Source organism: Salvelinus sp. IW2-2015, linkage group LG4q.1:29, assembly GCF_002910315.2.
Source record: "Salvelinus sp. IW2-2015 linkage group LG4q.1:29, ASM291031v2, whole genome shotgun sequence".
NCBI classification, from domain to species: domain Eukaryota; kingdom Metazoa; phylum Chordata; class Actinopteri; order Salmoniformes; family Salmonidae; genus Salvelinus; species Salvelinus sp. IW2-2015.
In genome coordinates, this window is record NC_036842.1 from 77758097 (window position 1) to 77771251 (window position 13155).

A 13155-nucleotide genomic window follows, 5' to 3' on the forward strand; every position below is an offset into this window, starting at 1 on the left:
AGCACCTGGGAAATAGGCTATATCCACATAAAATAGTGATTACTATTCAGGACACAGAGGTAGGGCAGCTAGATAGCTGAAGGCTAATGGAATAACAGGCTAGTCCAGGCTTTAACGTCTACAGTAGACATACTGTAGATATGGCCTCACAACTGGAGATATGAAAATGTAAGCTGGCAAACATACTATCAAACTAGTTGCAGCTCATCTGACAAGTGACACATAAATGTCCTGTTGCTGCTGCTGCGATGGCAGGAAGGAAGCAAGGTTAACACTAATGGTAGTATTGATAATAGGTGTTGCCATGCATACAGGTAAGCAAGCAGCCAGACAAGAAACAAGAGATGCATAAATGGCAAGTATGTATACTACTGGTATGGAGGTGGATAAACAGTTCCTCATCCAAAATATTGAGTAAAGGCACAGCTCTAAACCACAGGTTTGTAGTAGAAAACAAAGACACAAAGTTGTTTCAGGTCTCATAGGCATAATATAAACATCATTGTTTTGAAACTAAACAAAATTAATAGAYGTTAGTAGGCTTATTTAATAAGTACACAATGTGAATTGAACTTCAATTTTCTGAGATAGATACACTACATGGTAGTATGTGGACACCTGCTCGTCGAACATCTCATTCCAAAATCACYAGCATTAATATGGAGTTGGTCCCCCTTTGCTGCCTTAATAGCCTCCACTCTTCTGGGAAGGCTTTCCACTAGATGATGGAACATTGCTGCGGGGACTTGCTTCCATTCAGCCACAAGAGCACTAGTGAGGTTGGGCACTGATGCTGGGTGATTAGGCCTGGCTCGCAGTCGGCATACAATTCATCCCAAAGGTGTTCGATGGGGTTGAGGTCAGGGCTTCGTGCATGTCAGTCAAGTTCTTCTATACTGATCTCGACAAACCATTTCTGTACGGGCCTCGCTTTGTGCACAGGGCATTGTCATGCTGATACAGGAAAGGGCCTTCCCCAAACTGTTGACACAAAGTTGGAAGCACAGAATTGTCTAGAATGTCATTGAATGCTGCAGTGTTAAGATTTCCCTTCACTGGAACTAAGGGGCCTAGCACGAACCATGAAAAACAGTCCCAGACCATTATTCCTCCTCCACCAAACTTTACAGATGGCACTATGCATTGGGGCGGGTAGTGTTCTCCTGGTATCCGCCACACTCAGATTTGTKCGTCAGACTGCCAGATGGTGAAGCGTGATTCAGCACTTCAGAGAACGCGTTTATACTGCTCCAGAGTCCAATGGCGGCGAGTGTTACATCACTCCAGCCGACGCTTGGCATTGCGCATGGTGATCTTAGACTTGTGTGTGGCTGCTCGGCCATGGAAACCCATTTCATGAAGCTCCGGACGAACATTGAGCCGACCTTGCTTCCAGAGGCAGTTTGGAAGCGCTATGCACTTCAGCACTTGGTAGTCCCGTTCTTTGAGCTTGTGTGGCCTACCACTTCGTGACTGAGCCGTTGTTGCTCCTAGAAGTTTCCACTTCACAATAACGGCACTTACAGTTGACCGGGGCAGCTCTAGCAGGGAAGAAATTTGACGAACTGACTTGTTGAAAAGTCAAAGAGCTCTTCAGTACGGGCCATTCTACTGCCAAAGTTTGTCTATGGAGATAGCATGGCTGTGTGCTTGATTTTATCCACCTGTCAGCAACAGGTGTGGCTGAAATAACCAAATCCACAAATTTGAAGGGATGTCCACATAATTTTGTATCTAGTGTAAATGTCTATTAGCGAAGTTCCACACTATAGTAGCCTATATAAATAGTGCCAACATCATAGCCCTAGACAGTAGGAATCTTTGTATATCAGCCCCAGCTGCAGGCCCAGCAGCTGTAATGAAGCTCTCCTCTCCTACTCCTACTCCCCACTCAGAGGGCCAGCTGTACAGCCACACAGCCTCTAATAGAGCAGGGAGATTTGCTGGGGATTTGGAGAAATTCATGGAATCATTTCTCTAAAACTGTCTGTCTAGCTAATTCTTCACATGCATTGTTTTACACAATATCTTATCACAGCACTGGCAAACCATGGTTGACCAACTACCTGACCATCATTGCTGACCTAATACTATGGCTTTGATACTGTCTCTGACTGCACCCACTCACCTCCACCGCCCAAAGAGGACCATTAAATTACGCAACCTAAGGAAACAACCCATCCCTCATTCTGGAACACATTGATCTCACCTTAGAGTCTGACTGCAGTGAGCTGGCCATCAATGACATGGTCAACCTGTATGAGAACTCTGAGTACAACCCTGGACATAATGATCCCGAATTTTTTTTAACCTTCCAACGCTCTTCACCCTGGTTCACTGCTGAACTGCACAGAATGAAGACTCATTGACGTACGCTTAAGAGGTGTTGGAGCAAGGATGGCCTCACTGTCCATCTACTGGTCTATAAAGACCACCATGCAAGCTACTCTGRTGCCCTAAAAGCAGCATGATCAGCCTTCAACTCCACCATGATTGAAAACAACAAAGCTAATCCAAGAACCCTGTTCTTAACCATCAACCGCCTTCTCAAACCTGCAAACGTATGCCCTCCTGCAGCCTCATCTGAGCAGTGCAATCACTTCCGATTTCTTTTCAAGAGAAAGTTGGACACCATCTGAACAAACACCATGGCCTCTAAAATGACCTGCACCCCACCTCAAGAAACTTCACASAAGTCATATCCACCGCAAAATGAAGGCCACTACGTACTCCCTTGACCCTATKACTACATCCCTACTCAAAACCTGCTAATCTAGCCTTCTTCAGTTTGTCATTATCCTCAGCAACAAGTCCCTGCTGACGGGGATGTACCATCACTCTTCAAAACAGCTGCTGTCACCCCCAAACTTGATCAGGATATCCTATCCAACTACAGGCCCATCCTCAAACTCCCGTTCCTATCAAAAGTCCTGGAGAAAGTGGTTGCAAACCAGCTTCAATCTGTCTTCCAATCAGCTCTATAAAGTTTTTCAGCCTGGCTTCCAGCCCTTGCACAGCAGTGAAACAGCTCTGGTGAAAGTTACCAACGACCTACTGATGGCTGCAGAATCTGGATCACCTAGCCTCCTCCTCCTCTTAGATCTCAGTGCTTCTTTTGACACAGTTGACCTCAACATCCGTCTGCGGCGTCTCAAAGAGCACACTGCAGTCTCTGGAACTGCTCTTAACTGGTTCTCCTCCTACCTCTCCAATAGGAAGCAATACATCATGATTGGAGAGTCCAGCTCGGAGGAGTCTACAGTCACATGSAGTGTTCCTCAGAGGGGTGTTTTGGGGCCTATTCGGTTCCTAATCTCAGAACTTCCACTGCCAAGTATATATTAACACCAAACCAGACACCATCTCAGCCCTAGCAAAACTTGGCAGCTGCCTAGATGATATCATGGCATGGATGAGCAATAACGTCCTCCAGCTGAACAACAGCAAGACTGAGGCTATACTTATTTGGACACCCAAGCAGGTCACCAGTGCTGGAAACATCTGCCCTACAATTGATGGTCAAGCCATCCCTCTGTCCTCTGTCATTTCTAACCTGGGAGTCAAGTTTGATTCTTTGCTGTTCTTAAATGCCCATATAAAACATATCTGKAGAACATATTTTTTCCATCTCAGAAACATTGCCACGATCTAACGTTCCCTCTCCCAGCCAGATGCAGAGAAAGTTGTCCACGCCTTCATCTTCTCCCGGATCGACAACGGCAACGCTCTGTTTGGAGGCCTTCCAGCCAAATCACTTCAAAGGCTACACGTTCTCCAGAATAGTGCTGCCAGAGTCCTGACCAGGACCAAGAATTCAGCCCACAACACCCCCATCCTTGCTGAARTCCACTGGCTACCGGTCAACTATAGGATTAACTTTAAAATCCTCTTCCTAGGGTTTAAAGCCTTTAACTTATTGAGTCCCACCTACATCAGCAACCTAATTTCTATCAATGAGCCACCTCGCACTCTCCACTCCTGCAACTCACCACTGCAACAAGTCTCTGTACTATGGGGGATGGAGCCTTCTGCTCCCTTACCTTTTATGCCAGTGCACATTGCTTCTAAAAACACATCGTTCAGTATTTGACTACAGTGCGCACAGCCCTCCATCCAGGCAATGCTAGGATTCCTACTTCCRTGTGCATTACAAGACATGAAAAAAAACGGAATAAATACTTTGAGAACAGCTACTGTAGCATTTATTTTACTATAAATCAGTACTTGACTTAAATATTTTTATGAAACACTCGCACTGTAGAGACTTGAGTGTGACCATGCACCAACGTGGCTAGTGAATTAGACATTCTTATCCGCCAATGCCAAAATCTACCCGCATTTGGCGGGTGGTAATTTTAGGCCCTGGACACATTTCTAAAGACTGTCTTTGTTATAGTCCTAATCTGGAAAGTCCTTTTAGCACCTAGCCTACTATTTTCTACCTTGATTCTAAATGTATGATGATTTAGTTGTATTTTTATCATCATTATTAACTTTTTACCTACAGTGGGGAGAACAAGTATTTGATACACTGCCGATTTTGCAGGTTTTCCTACTTACAAAGCATGTAGAGGTCTGTAATTATTATCATAGGTACACTTCAACTATGAGAGACGGAATCTAAAACAAAAATCCAGAAAATCACATTGTATGATTTTTAAGTAATTAATTTGCATTTTATTGCATGACATAAGTCATTGATGACATCAAAAAGAGAACTTAATATTTGGTACAGAAACCTTTGTTTGCAATTACAGAGATCATACGTTTCCTGTAGTTCTTGACTAGGTTTGCACCACACACTGCAGCAGGGATTTTGGCCCACTCCTCCCTACAGATCTTCTCCAGATCCTTCAGGTTTCGGGGCTGTCGCTGGGCAATACGGACTTTCAGCTCCCTCCAAAGATTTTCTATTGGGTTCAGGTCTGGGGACTGGCTAGGCCACTCCAGGACCTTGAGATGCTTCTTACGGAGCCACTCCTTAGTTGCCATGGCTGTGTGCTTCGTGTCGTTGTTCATGCTGGAAGATCCAGCCACGACCCATCTTCAATGCTCTTACTGAGGGAAGGAGGTTGTTGGCCAAGATCTCGCGATACATGGCCCCATCCATCCTCCCCTCAATACGGTGCAGTCGTCCTGTCCCCTTTGCAGAAAAGCATCCCCAAAGAATGATGTTTCACCTCCATGCTTCACGGTTGGGATGGTGTTCTTGGGTTGTACTCATACTCTTTCTTTCTCCAACCGGCGAGTGGAGTTAGACCAAAAAGCTCTATTTTTTGTCTCATCAGACACACATGACCTTCTCCCATTCCTCTCTGGATCATCCAGATGGTCATTGTGCAAACTTCAGACAGGCCTGGACATGCACTGGCTTAAGCAGGGGGACCTTGCGTGCGCTGCAGGATTTTAATCCATACGGCGTAGTGTGTTACTAATGGTTTTCTTTGAGACTGTGGTCCCAGCTCTCTTCAGGTCATTGACCAGGTCCTGCCGTGAGTTCTGGGCTGATCCCTCACCTTCCTCATGATCATTGATGCCCCACGAGGTGAAATCTTGCATGGAGCCCCAGACGAGGGTGATTGACCGTCATCTTGAACTTCTTCCATTTTCTAAATGCGCCAACAGTTGTTTCCTTCTCACCAAGCTGCTTGCCTATTGTCCTGTAGCCCATCCAGCCTTGTGCAGGTCTACATTTTATCCCTGATGCCTTACACAGCTCTCTGGTCTTGGCCATTGTGGAGAGGTTGGAATCTGTTTGATTGTGTTGGACAGGTCTTTTTATACAGGTAACGAGTTCAAACAGGTGCAGTTAATACAGGTAATGAGTGGAGAACAGGGGCTTCTTAAAGAAAAACTAACAGGTCTGTGAGAGCCGGAATTCTTACTGGTTGGTAGGTGATCAAATACTTATGTCATGCAATAAAATGCTAATTAATTATTTAAAAATCATACAATTTGGATTTTCTGGATTTTTGTTTTAGATTCCGTCTCTCACAGTTGAAGTGTACCTATGATAAAAATTACAGACCTCTACATGCTTTGTAAGTAGGAAAACATGCAAAATCGGCAGTGTATCAAATACTTGTTCTCCCCACTGTATGTAGAGCTTTGACTAACACTGTAATGAAAAGTGCTATGCAAATTAAATGTATTATTTGTATTATTTATTTATTACTGCACATTAGCGTCAGTGATCTGGTGAGGTGAAAACACCTGACAGAGCGAGGAGCTGTCTGAAGAACCAAGTCTAACCTAACCTGTCTGCTCTGCCAAGACCAGGAAGTGAAGTGATGGAAGTGAAGGGATGGCTTGATGGATTACAGAGACCTCAGGCTGAGAAAGGAGAGGAGGAGAGGAGAAGTCTGCCCAAAAAAGTTGTACTGAAATGAACAAGACATCTCAGGCTGAGAGTGAGTGGAGCGAGAATGAGAGAAGAGAGAGCAGACAAAAAGAGATGCAACATAGAGAGAGAAGAGACTTGAGTTGTCTGGGACTCCCTGAGCTGCACAGCAAACAGCAGAAGTGTTTGTGAAGGGACAGAAGGGGAGGACAAGGGGGAAGGACTGTGTGTGTGTGTGTGTGTGTGTGTGTGTGTGTGTGTGTGTGTGTGTGTGTGTGTGTGGTGTGTGTGTGTGTGTGTGTGTGTGTGTGTGTGTGTGTGTGTGTGTGTGTGTGTGGTGTGTGTAGTGTGTGTGTGTGTGTGTGTGTGGTGTGTGTAGTGTTATAAGTGTTAGGAAGTTGTGTAAACTGTGGCTGAGCAACATGTACATTTCCCCAGAGACGGCTAACAGTCTCAGGAGCGGATTGAAGGGAGAGGGGAGAGGGTTGAGGGGCAGGGCTGTTGCGGTGACCATATTACCGCTACACCGGCGGTCACGAGTCATGAAGGCAGTCAAATTCTACGTGACCGCTTAGTCACGGTATTTAGGCTTCTCCAAGCTCTAATGCTGCTGATGGTCATTAGTAGCCTACCAAACGTGCTAACTGTCTGGTACTCAGCACTCTATTGTCCCTCTAATCACTCTGACATCAATGCAAATGTAATCGAAAAGCTAGATAAAACACTTCATGAGAGCCCATGAGCTCATGTTGCGCAATATTTCTACAGGCTATGCAATTACGCGAGAAAACAGAGTGATTGCCTCTATTAAAAAGAGGAGGATCTCATCAGCTTTCTTTAGGCTTTCTATATTAATTTCTCAACTTTCTTAATATTAAGCACATTGCTTCTCTTTACAACAGGAGTATAGCCTACCTGGCTGGCATGAAAATTAACCACAGGAAAAGCGTCCTCCATTCGCTATTTATGTGCAGAGATAACATGTATTTTTTCCCCTGCCCCATGTTTTGAGACAGGTGTTTGATAATGGTCCATTCTCAATCAAAACTAATTTCACACACTATGTTTGGAATATTTATTTCTCGCACAGAATAGGGCAACTTTTGTATTATGAGGGATAGTAGATTGACATAGGCTAGTGCTTTTGCTGTTCGCTAGGCCTACTCATCTTGTTGGCTGATGAAAAGTAAATGTGGACAGTTCTTCCAATATCTTCAATATGCACCTCGGAATTAGATAAGGATGCACGCAGTTGTGTCCCCGATCGGTCGGTCTTCACTTGTTGCCTGTGAAAAAGACCCGATCACATGGAGAACCGTGTGAGTGAGAGGTGCTTCGGAGCAGGCAGCACTCAGGGAGAAGGGCTGCAAAAGGCCAGATTTTTTTTAGGGTGCATTATGGCCACACAAAGGGGATGTCGCTGGGAAATTCAAGTCATTATGAAGTGCTTGTCAAATTGTGAATGAGAGACTGACGAAGTGTCTACAGCCTGCGCAAAAAAAKCAAAACAGAGTTCATGCCTTTAAAGCAACTTTTTTTAAATCATCATTAGTCGCATCATGCAACCTTACAATTTATTAAAAATCAAAACATATAGCCCAACGTTTGTACAACTAAGATTACATGAATAACTCTAAATTAAGCATATAAGAGTACATATTTTTTTGTCAACCGCTCAACACAGAATAGCCGCATGTGCGCACTCCCTCAAATAATTTGGAGAAAATATCCTGTCTCTTTTATTCAGCTTTGTTCAATTGTATTCTTCATACTATAAAATAATATAAAATAATGCCACGGAATTGTAAGCAAATCTTGTCTGCTAAATTGTTTTATTTCACCTTTATTTAACTAGGCAAGTCAGTTAAGAACAAATTCTTATTCACAATGAAAGCCTATACCGGCCAGTGCCTTAGACCGCTGTGCTACTCGGGACCCTACAAGCCACCGATGCAGAAGTTTGGAACATCTACATTTTAAAAAGTCTAATAAATCCATGTGAAATAGCCTACACCTTCACAATAAATTCTATATTTATTTTAGACAGGTCTAAAGAAACATGATATGAAGAAAGTGTAGTCTATTTCAGAAGAACAGAATAGCATATTCTGAGTTGTCCTTYTGTTAGGTCCTGATCTGGCTATACCATATGGCTGTGGGCAAAAAAAAAAAAAAATCGCTGAAGTTGGAGACTTTTATTTCCCTCACCAACTTTAAACATCAGATATCTGAGCAGCTAACCGATCGCTGCAGCTGTACATAGTCCATCTGTAAATAGCCAACCCAATCTACCTACCTCATCCTCATATTGTTTTTATTTACTTTTCTGCTCTTTTGCACACCAGTATTTCTACTTGCACATCATCATCTGCTCATGTATCACACCAGTGTTAATCTGCTAAATTGTAATTATTCGATCCTATGGCCTATTTATTGCCTACCTCCTCATGCTTTTTGCACACACTGTATATAGACTTTATTTTTTTTCTACTGTGTCATTGACTTGTTTATTGTGTTATTGGCTTGTTTATTATTTATTCCATGTGTAACTCTGTGTTGTTGTCTGTGTCACACTGCTTTGCTTTATCTTGGCCAGGTCGCAGTTGTAAATGAGAACTTGTTCTCAACTAGCCTACCTGGTTAAATAAAAGTGTTTGGAAGCCAGGAGATGCTAAATGTGTTTATATTAATTAACGGTCAATTACAGTTAGATCGACAGTTATTTGCTTTTCAATCACCGGCTGAWTACATTTTGTGACCGCCACAGCCCTATTGAGGGGAGTGAGTAGATGGGTGAGAGGGACCTAAAACCCTCCCACCCAACATGAGTAGGCGACATATTCCTTAATTGAAATCAAACCTTTGGTAAGAAATCAAAGATGTGTCAAATAAATTATATCCAGCTTAGGACTCCAGCTATGCATTTGGTTTGCTATCTTGCTAGCTAAGTGGCTAGATATCAAGCTTCTTGGTAACATCAGAGACATCCAAACACCTCCTGGATCAAGATTCCTGTTTCCTAAATTGTTTTCTTGCTTAAAAACTTCTTGTCAATAGGGGGGTGCTAATTTCACTTTGGAAAAAATCGTGCCCAATTTAAACGGCCTCGTACTCTATTCTAGATAGACACATTCATTACTGATCTTTCCTATTGGATAGAAAACACTCTCAAGTTTCTAACTGTTTGAATTATATCTGTGAGTAAAACAGAACTCATTTGGCAGCAAACTTCCAGAAAGGAAGTGAAAATTCTGAAAATGGGCTCTGTTTCAGGGCCTGCCTATTCAATTGCCTTATATTTATCGATATGCATGCACTTCATACGCCTTCCACTAGATGTCAACAGGCAGTGGAAGGTGGAATGGGTGTCTAGCTTGATATGAGGTCGAACAAGAGCTTTGGAGTGGCAGGTCAGAATTCCTATGTCTACGGAGCTCATTTCCTATAGGCGGAGCTCGCATTAGCTTCTGAAAAGCTTTCGGTTTACACGCGAATCTCCGGCTCTGATTTTATTTGATACATGTGATAATATAATCGTAAAGTAGGTTTTTCAACCGAGTTTTATCAGTTTATTCAACGTTTATTGGACTTTTGGAGTTTTCCATTCTTTGCGTCAAGAGAGGGTGGAACGTTATCAACCTTGGCTAGCATTGTTGGCGCGAATTCGACAGAGAAAGGACATTCTAAAACCAAACATAGATTTATTCTGGACCAAGGACTCCTTGTACAGATTCTGATGGAAGCTCAGCAAAAGTAAGAAAATTTATGATGTTATTTCGTATTCTGTGGAAAATGTTGATTCCTATTCTCTGCCGTTTTGGCGAGCGCTGTCTCGCAATAACGCAAGCTGTTTGCTCTGTAAAGTTATTATTAAAAAATCTAACACGCGGTTGCATTAAGAACCAGTGTATCTTTCATTTGCCATACAACAAGTATTTTTATGTAAAGTTATGATGAGTTCTTTGGTCAGATTAGGTGAGTGTCCAAATATCTCTGGAGATTCTGGTGAATTGATGCTACGTTTCCAATGTATAATCAGGATTGTAGCTCTAAATATGCACATTTCGAACAAACATAAGTGTATTGTATAACTGATGTTATAAGACTGTCATCTGATGAAGTTGTTCAAGGTTAGTGATTAATGTATATCTTTTGCTGGTTTTGCGATAGCTACCTTTTGCGGTGAATAAATGCATTTGTGTGTTTGGCTATTGTGGTAAGCTAAATAATTCTATATTGTTTTTCGCTGTAAAACACTTAAAACATCGGAAATATTGGCTGATTCACAAATGTTTATCTTCTTTGGGATAGGGGGCGCTGTTTTCACTTTGTAAAAATCGTTCCCAAATTAAACTGCCTCGTACTCAATTCTTGCTCGTACATTATGCAATTATATCTGTGAGTAAACCGAACTCATTTTGCAGCAAACTTCCTGACAGGAAGTGAAAAATCTGAAATCGAGGCTCTGTTCCAGGCCTTCCTATTCATTTGCTTCAATCTATGGCTATACATGCACTTCATACGCTTCCACTAGATATCAACAGGCAGTGAGAGGTGAAATGGGTGTATAGCTTGATCTGAGGTCAGCTCTTGGAATGACATGACCCCAATTTCCTTTGTTCAGCAAGGCGCGGAAGGAACTCTGGAGTGCTTCTAAAAGCTTTCGTTATAGACGCTAATATCTCCGGCTTTGATTTTATTTGATAAATGTGATAATATCATCGTAAAGTATGTTTTTTCAATATAGTTTTATCAGATTATTGAAAGTTTATCGGGAGTTTTGGTGTTCCGTTCTCTGCGTTTGGTGGAGATGGACAGCTTCGCGCCACTTGGCTAGCTTTGGTTGCTAATTCGACAGGAAAAAAGGACATTCTAAAAACAAACAACGATTGTTCTGACAAAAGCCCTTGTACAAGATTCTGTGGAAACTCAGCAAAAGTAGGAACCATTTATGATGTTATTTCGTATTTCTGTCGAAAATGTTTAGTATTATTTTCCGCCCTGATTTTGGGCGCTGTCTCGCTATACGTAAGCTGTATGTCGTACTAAAGTTATTTTTAGAATTCTAACACGGCGATTGCATTAAGAACTAGTGTATCTTCATTTGCTATCCAACATGTATTTTTAGAAAGTTATGATGAGTTATTTGGTCAGAATAGGTGAGTGTCAGACATATATCGGAGATTCTGGAAAAAGTTGCTACGTTTCACATGTATAACCACGGATTTCAGGTCTAAATATGCACATTTTCGAACAAACCATATATGTATTGTGTAATATGATGTTATGGACTGTCATCTGATGAAGATTGTGAAGGTAGTGAATACATTTATATCTTTGCTGTTTTTTCACTATCCTACGTTTGCGTTGAATGAATGCGGTTGTGTGGCGCTATTGTAGTAAGCTAATATAATGCTTATATTGTGTTTTCGCTGTAAAACACTAAAAAATCTGATATTGGCTGGATTCACAAGATGTTTGTCTCATTTGCTGTACACCATGTATTTTTCATAAATGTTTTATGATGATATTTATGTATTTCACGTTGCTCTCTGTAATTATTCTGCTGCTTCAGTGCTTTGTTGATGGTAGCTGCAATGTTAAAACTATGATTTACCTCAATATGCATTTTTCGAACAAAACATAAATGTATTGTATAACATGTTATAAGACTGTCATCTGATGAAGTTTTGTTATTGTGACTAATTATATCTCTATTTGGTCGGTTTTGTGATAGCTACCTATGCGGTAGAAACATGGTGAAATATGCGGTTGAGTCTTGGCTATTGTGGTTAGCTAATATAAATACATATTGTGTTTTCGCTGTAAAACATTTAAAATCGAAATGATGGCTGGATTCACAAGATTTATCTTTCATTTGCTGTATTGGACTTGTGATTTCATGAAATGTATATGATATCCCTGTCCCGTTAAGCTAGGCTATGCTAGTCAGCTTTTTTGATGAGGATGCTCCCGGATCCGGGATGGGTATCACTGAAAGGTTAAAAATAATATTTTAGAATTTTTGGAAATAGCGCCCCTTGTGTGCACTTCCGTTAATACCGTATACCCGGGATGGAACAGAAATGGTATGGAAATCGGGAAATGGCCCAACCCTAGGTGACAGGGAAGGAGAAAGGGAGAGAGAATTAGCCAGCGGAGAAAGGGATCTGTACTCACGGCAGCCTTTCTCGTCGCTCTTGTCGAAGCAGTCGGACAGTCCGTCACACTGCCACACCCCTGGGATACACTTCCCGTTCCCACACATGAAGTTCCCTGGGTTGTTACAGTCTCTGGTGAAGTTGTTCCCCGGAAGGAGCTGGCTCTCTGTGGGAGAGGAGAGATGGAGGAGGAGAGGAGCAGAATGAGAGGGCAAGAGGAGGGGAGGAGAGAGGAGCATAAGAAGGACAAGAAAGGGGGGATGAGGCAAGGAAGAAGGATGGGGAAGATAGGGAAGAGAGTGGGGTGGGGGGGGTGAGAAGAGGAAAATAATATATAATAATAATAATAATAATAATAGTCCAAACAGAACTAGGACGATAAAATTATATTGCATTCAAAAGATAATAATCACAGTCAAAAGGCAGGCTATTATTATCTACAAATGGAACATTTTTAAAAGGCAGTGGCTCCATTCCTATATCAGTATCCAGGCAGATCATACAAACAGAGGATAGCATCATGAATACCAATACGAGAGGTACGAAAGGGTCATATGGTGATAACAGTCAGTCTCTGAGTCACTCTATTGCTGGCTAATATAACGAAAGGCAGATAGGGCACGCACTCACTAGGGATGGGAATGGTTATATGAA

The 13155-nt window shown here is 42.1% G+C and overlaps 1 protein-coding gene across 1 annotated transcript in view; it reads right to left on the reverse strand.

Annotated features, from left to right (window-relative positions):
- Positions 1–13155, reverse strand: part of LOC111962581 (low-density lipoprotein receptor class A domain-containing protein 3) — a 168419-nt gene that overhangs the window by 97288 nt on the left and 57976 nt on the right. The window contains exon 2 of the mRNA XM_023985744.2: positions 12521–12667. Coding sequence (XP_023841512.1) covers positions 12521–12667 — 147 coding nt within the window. The remainder of the gene's footprint in view (positions 1–12520; positions 12668–13155) is intronic.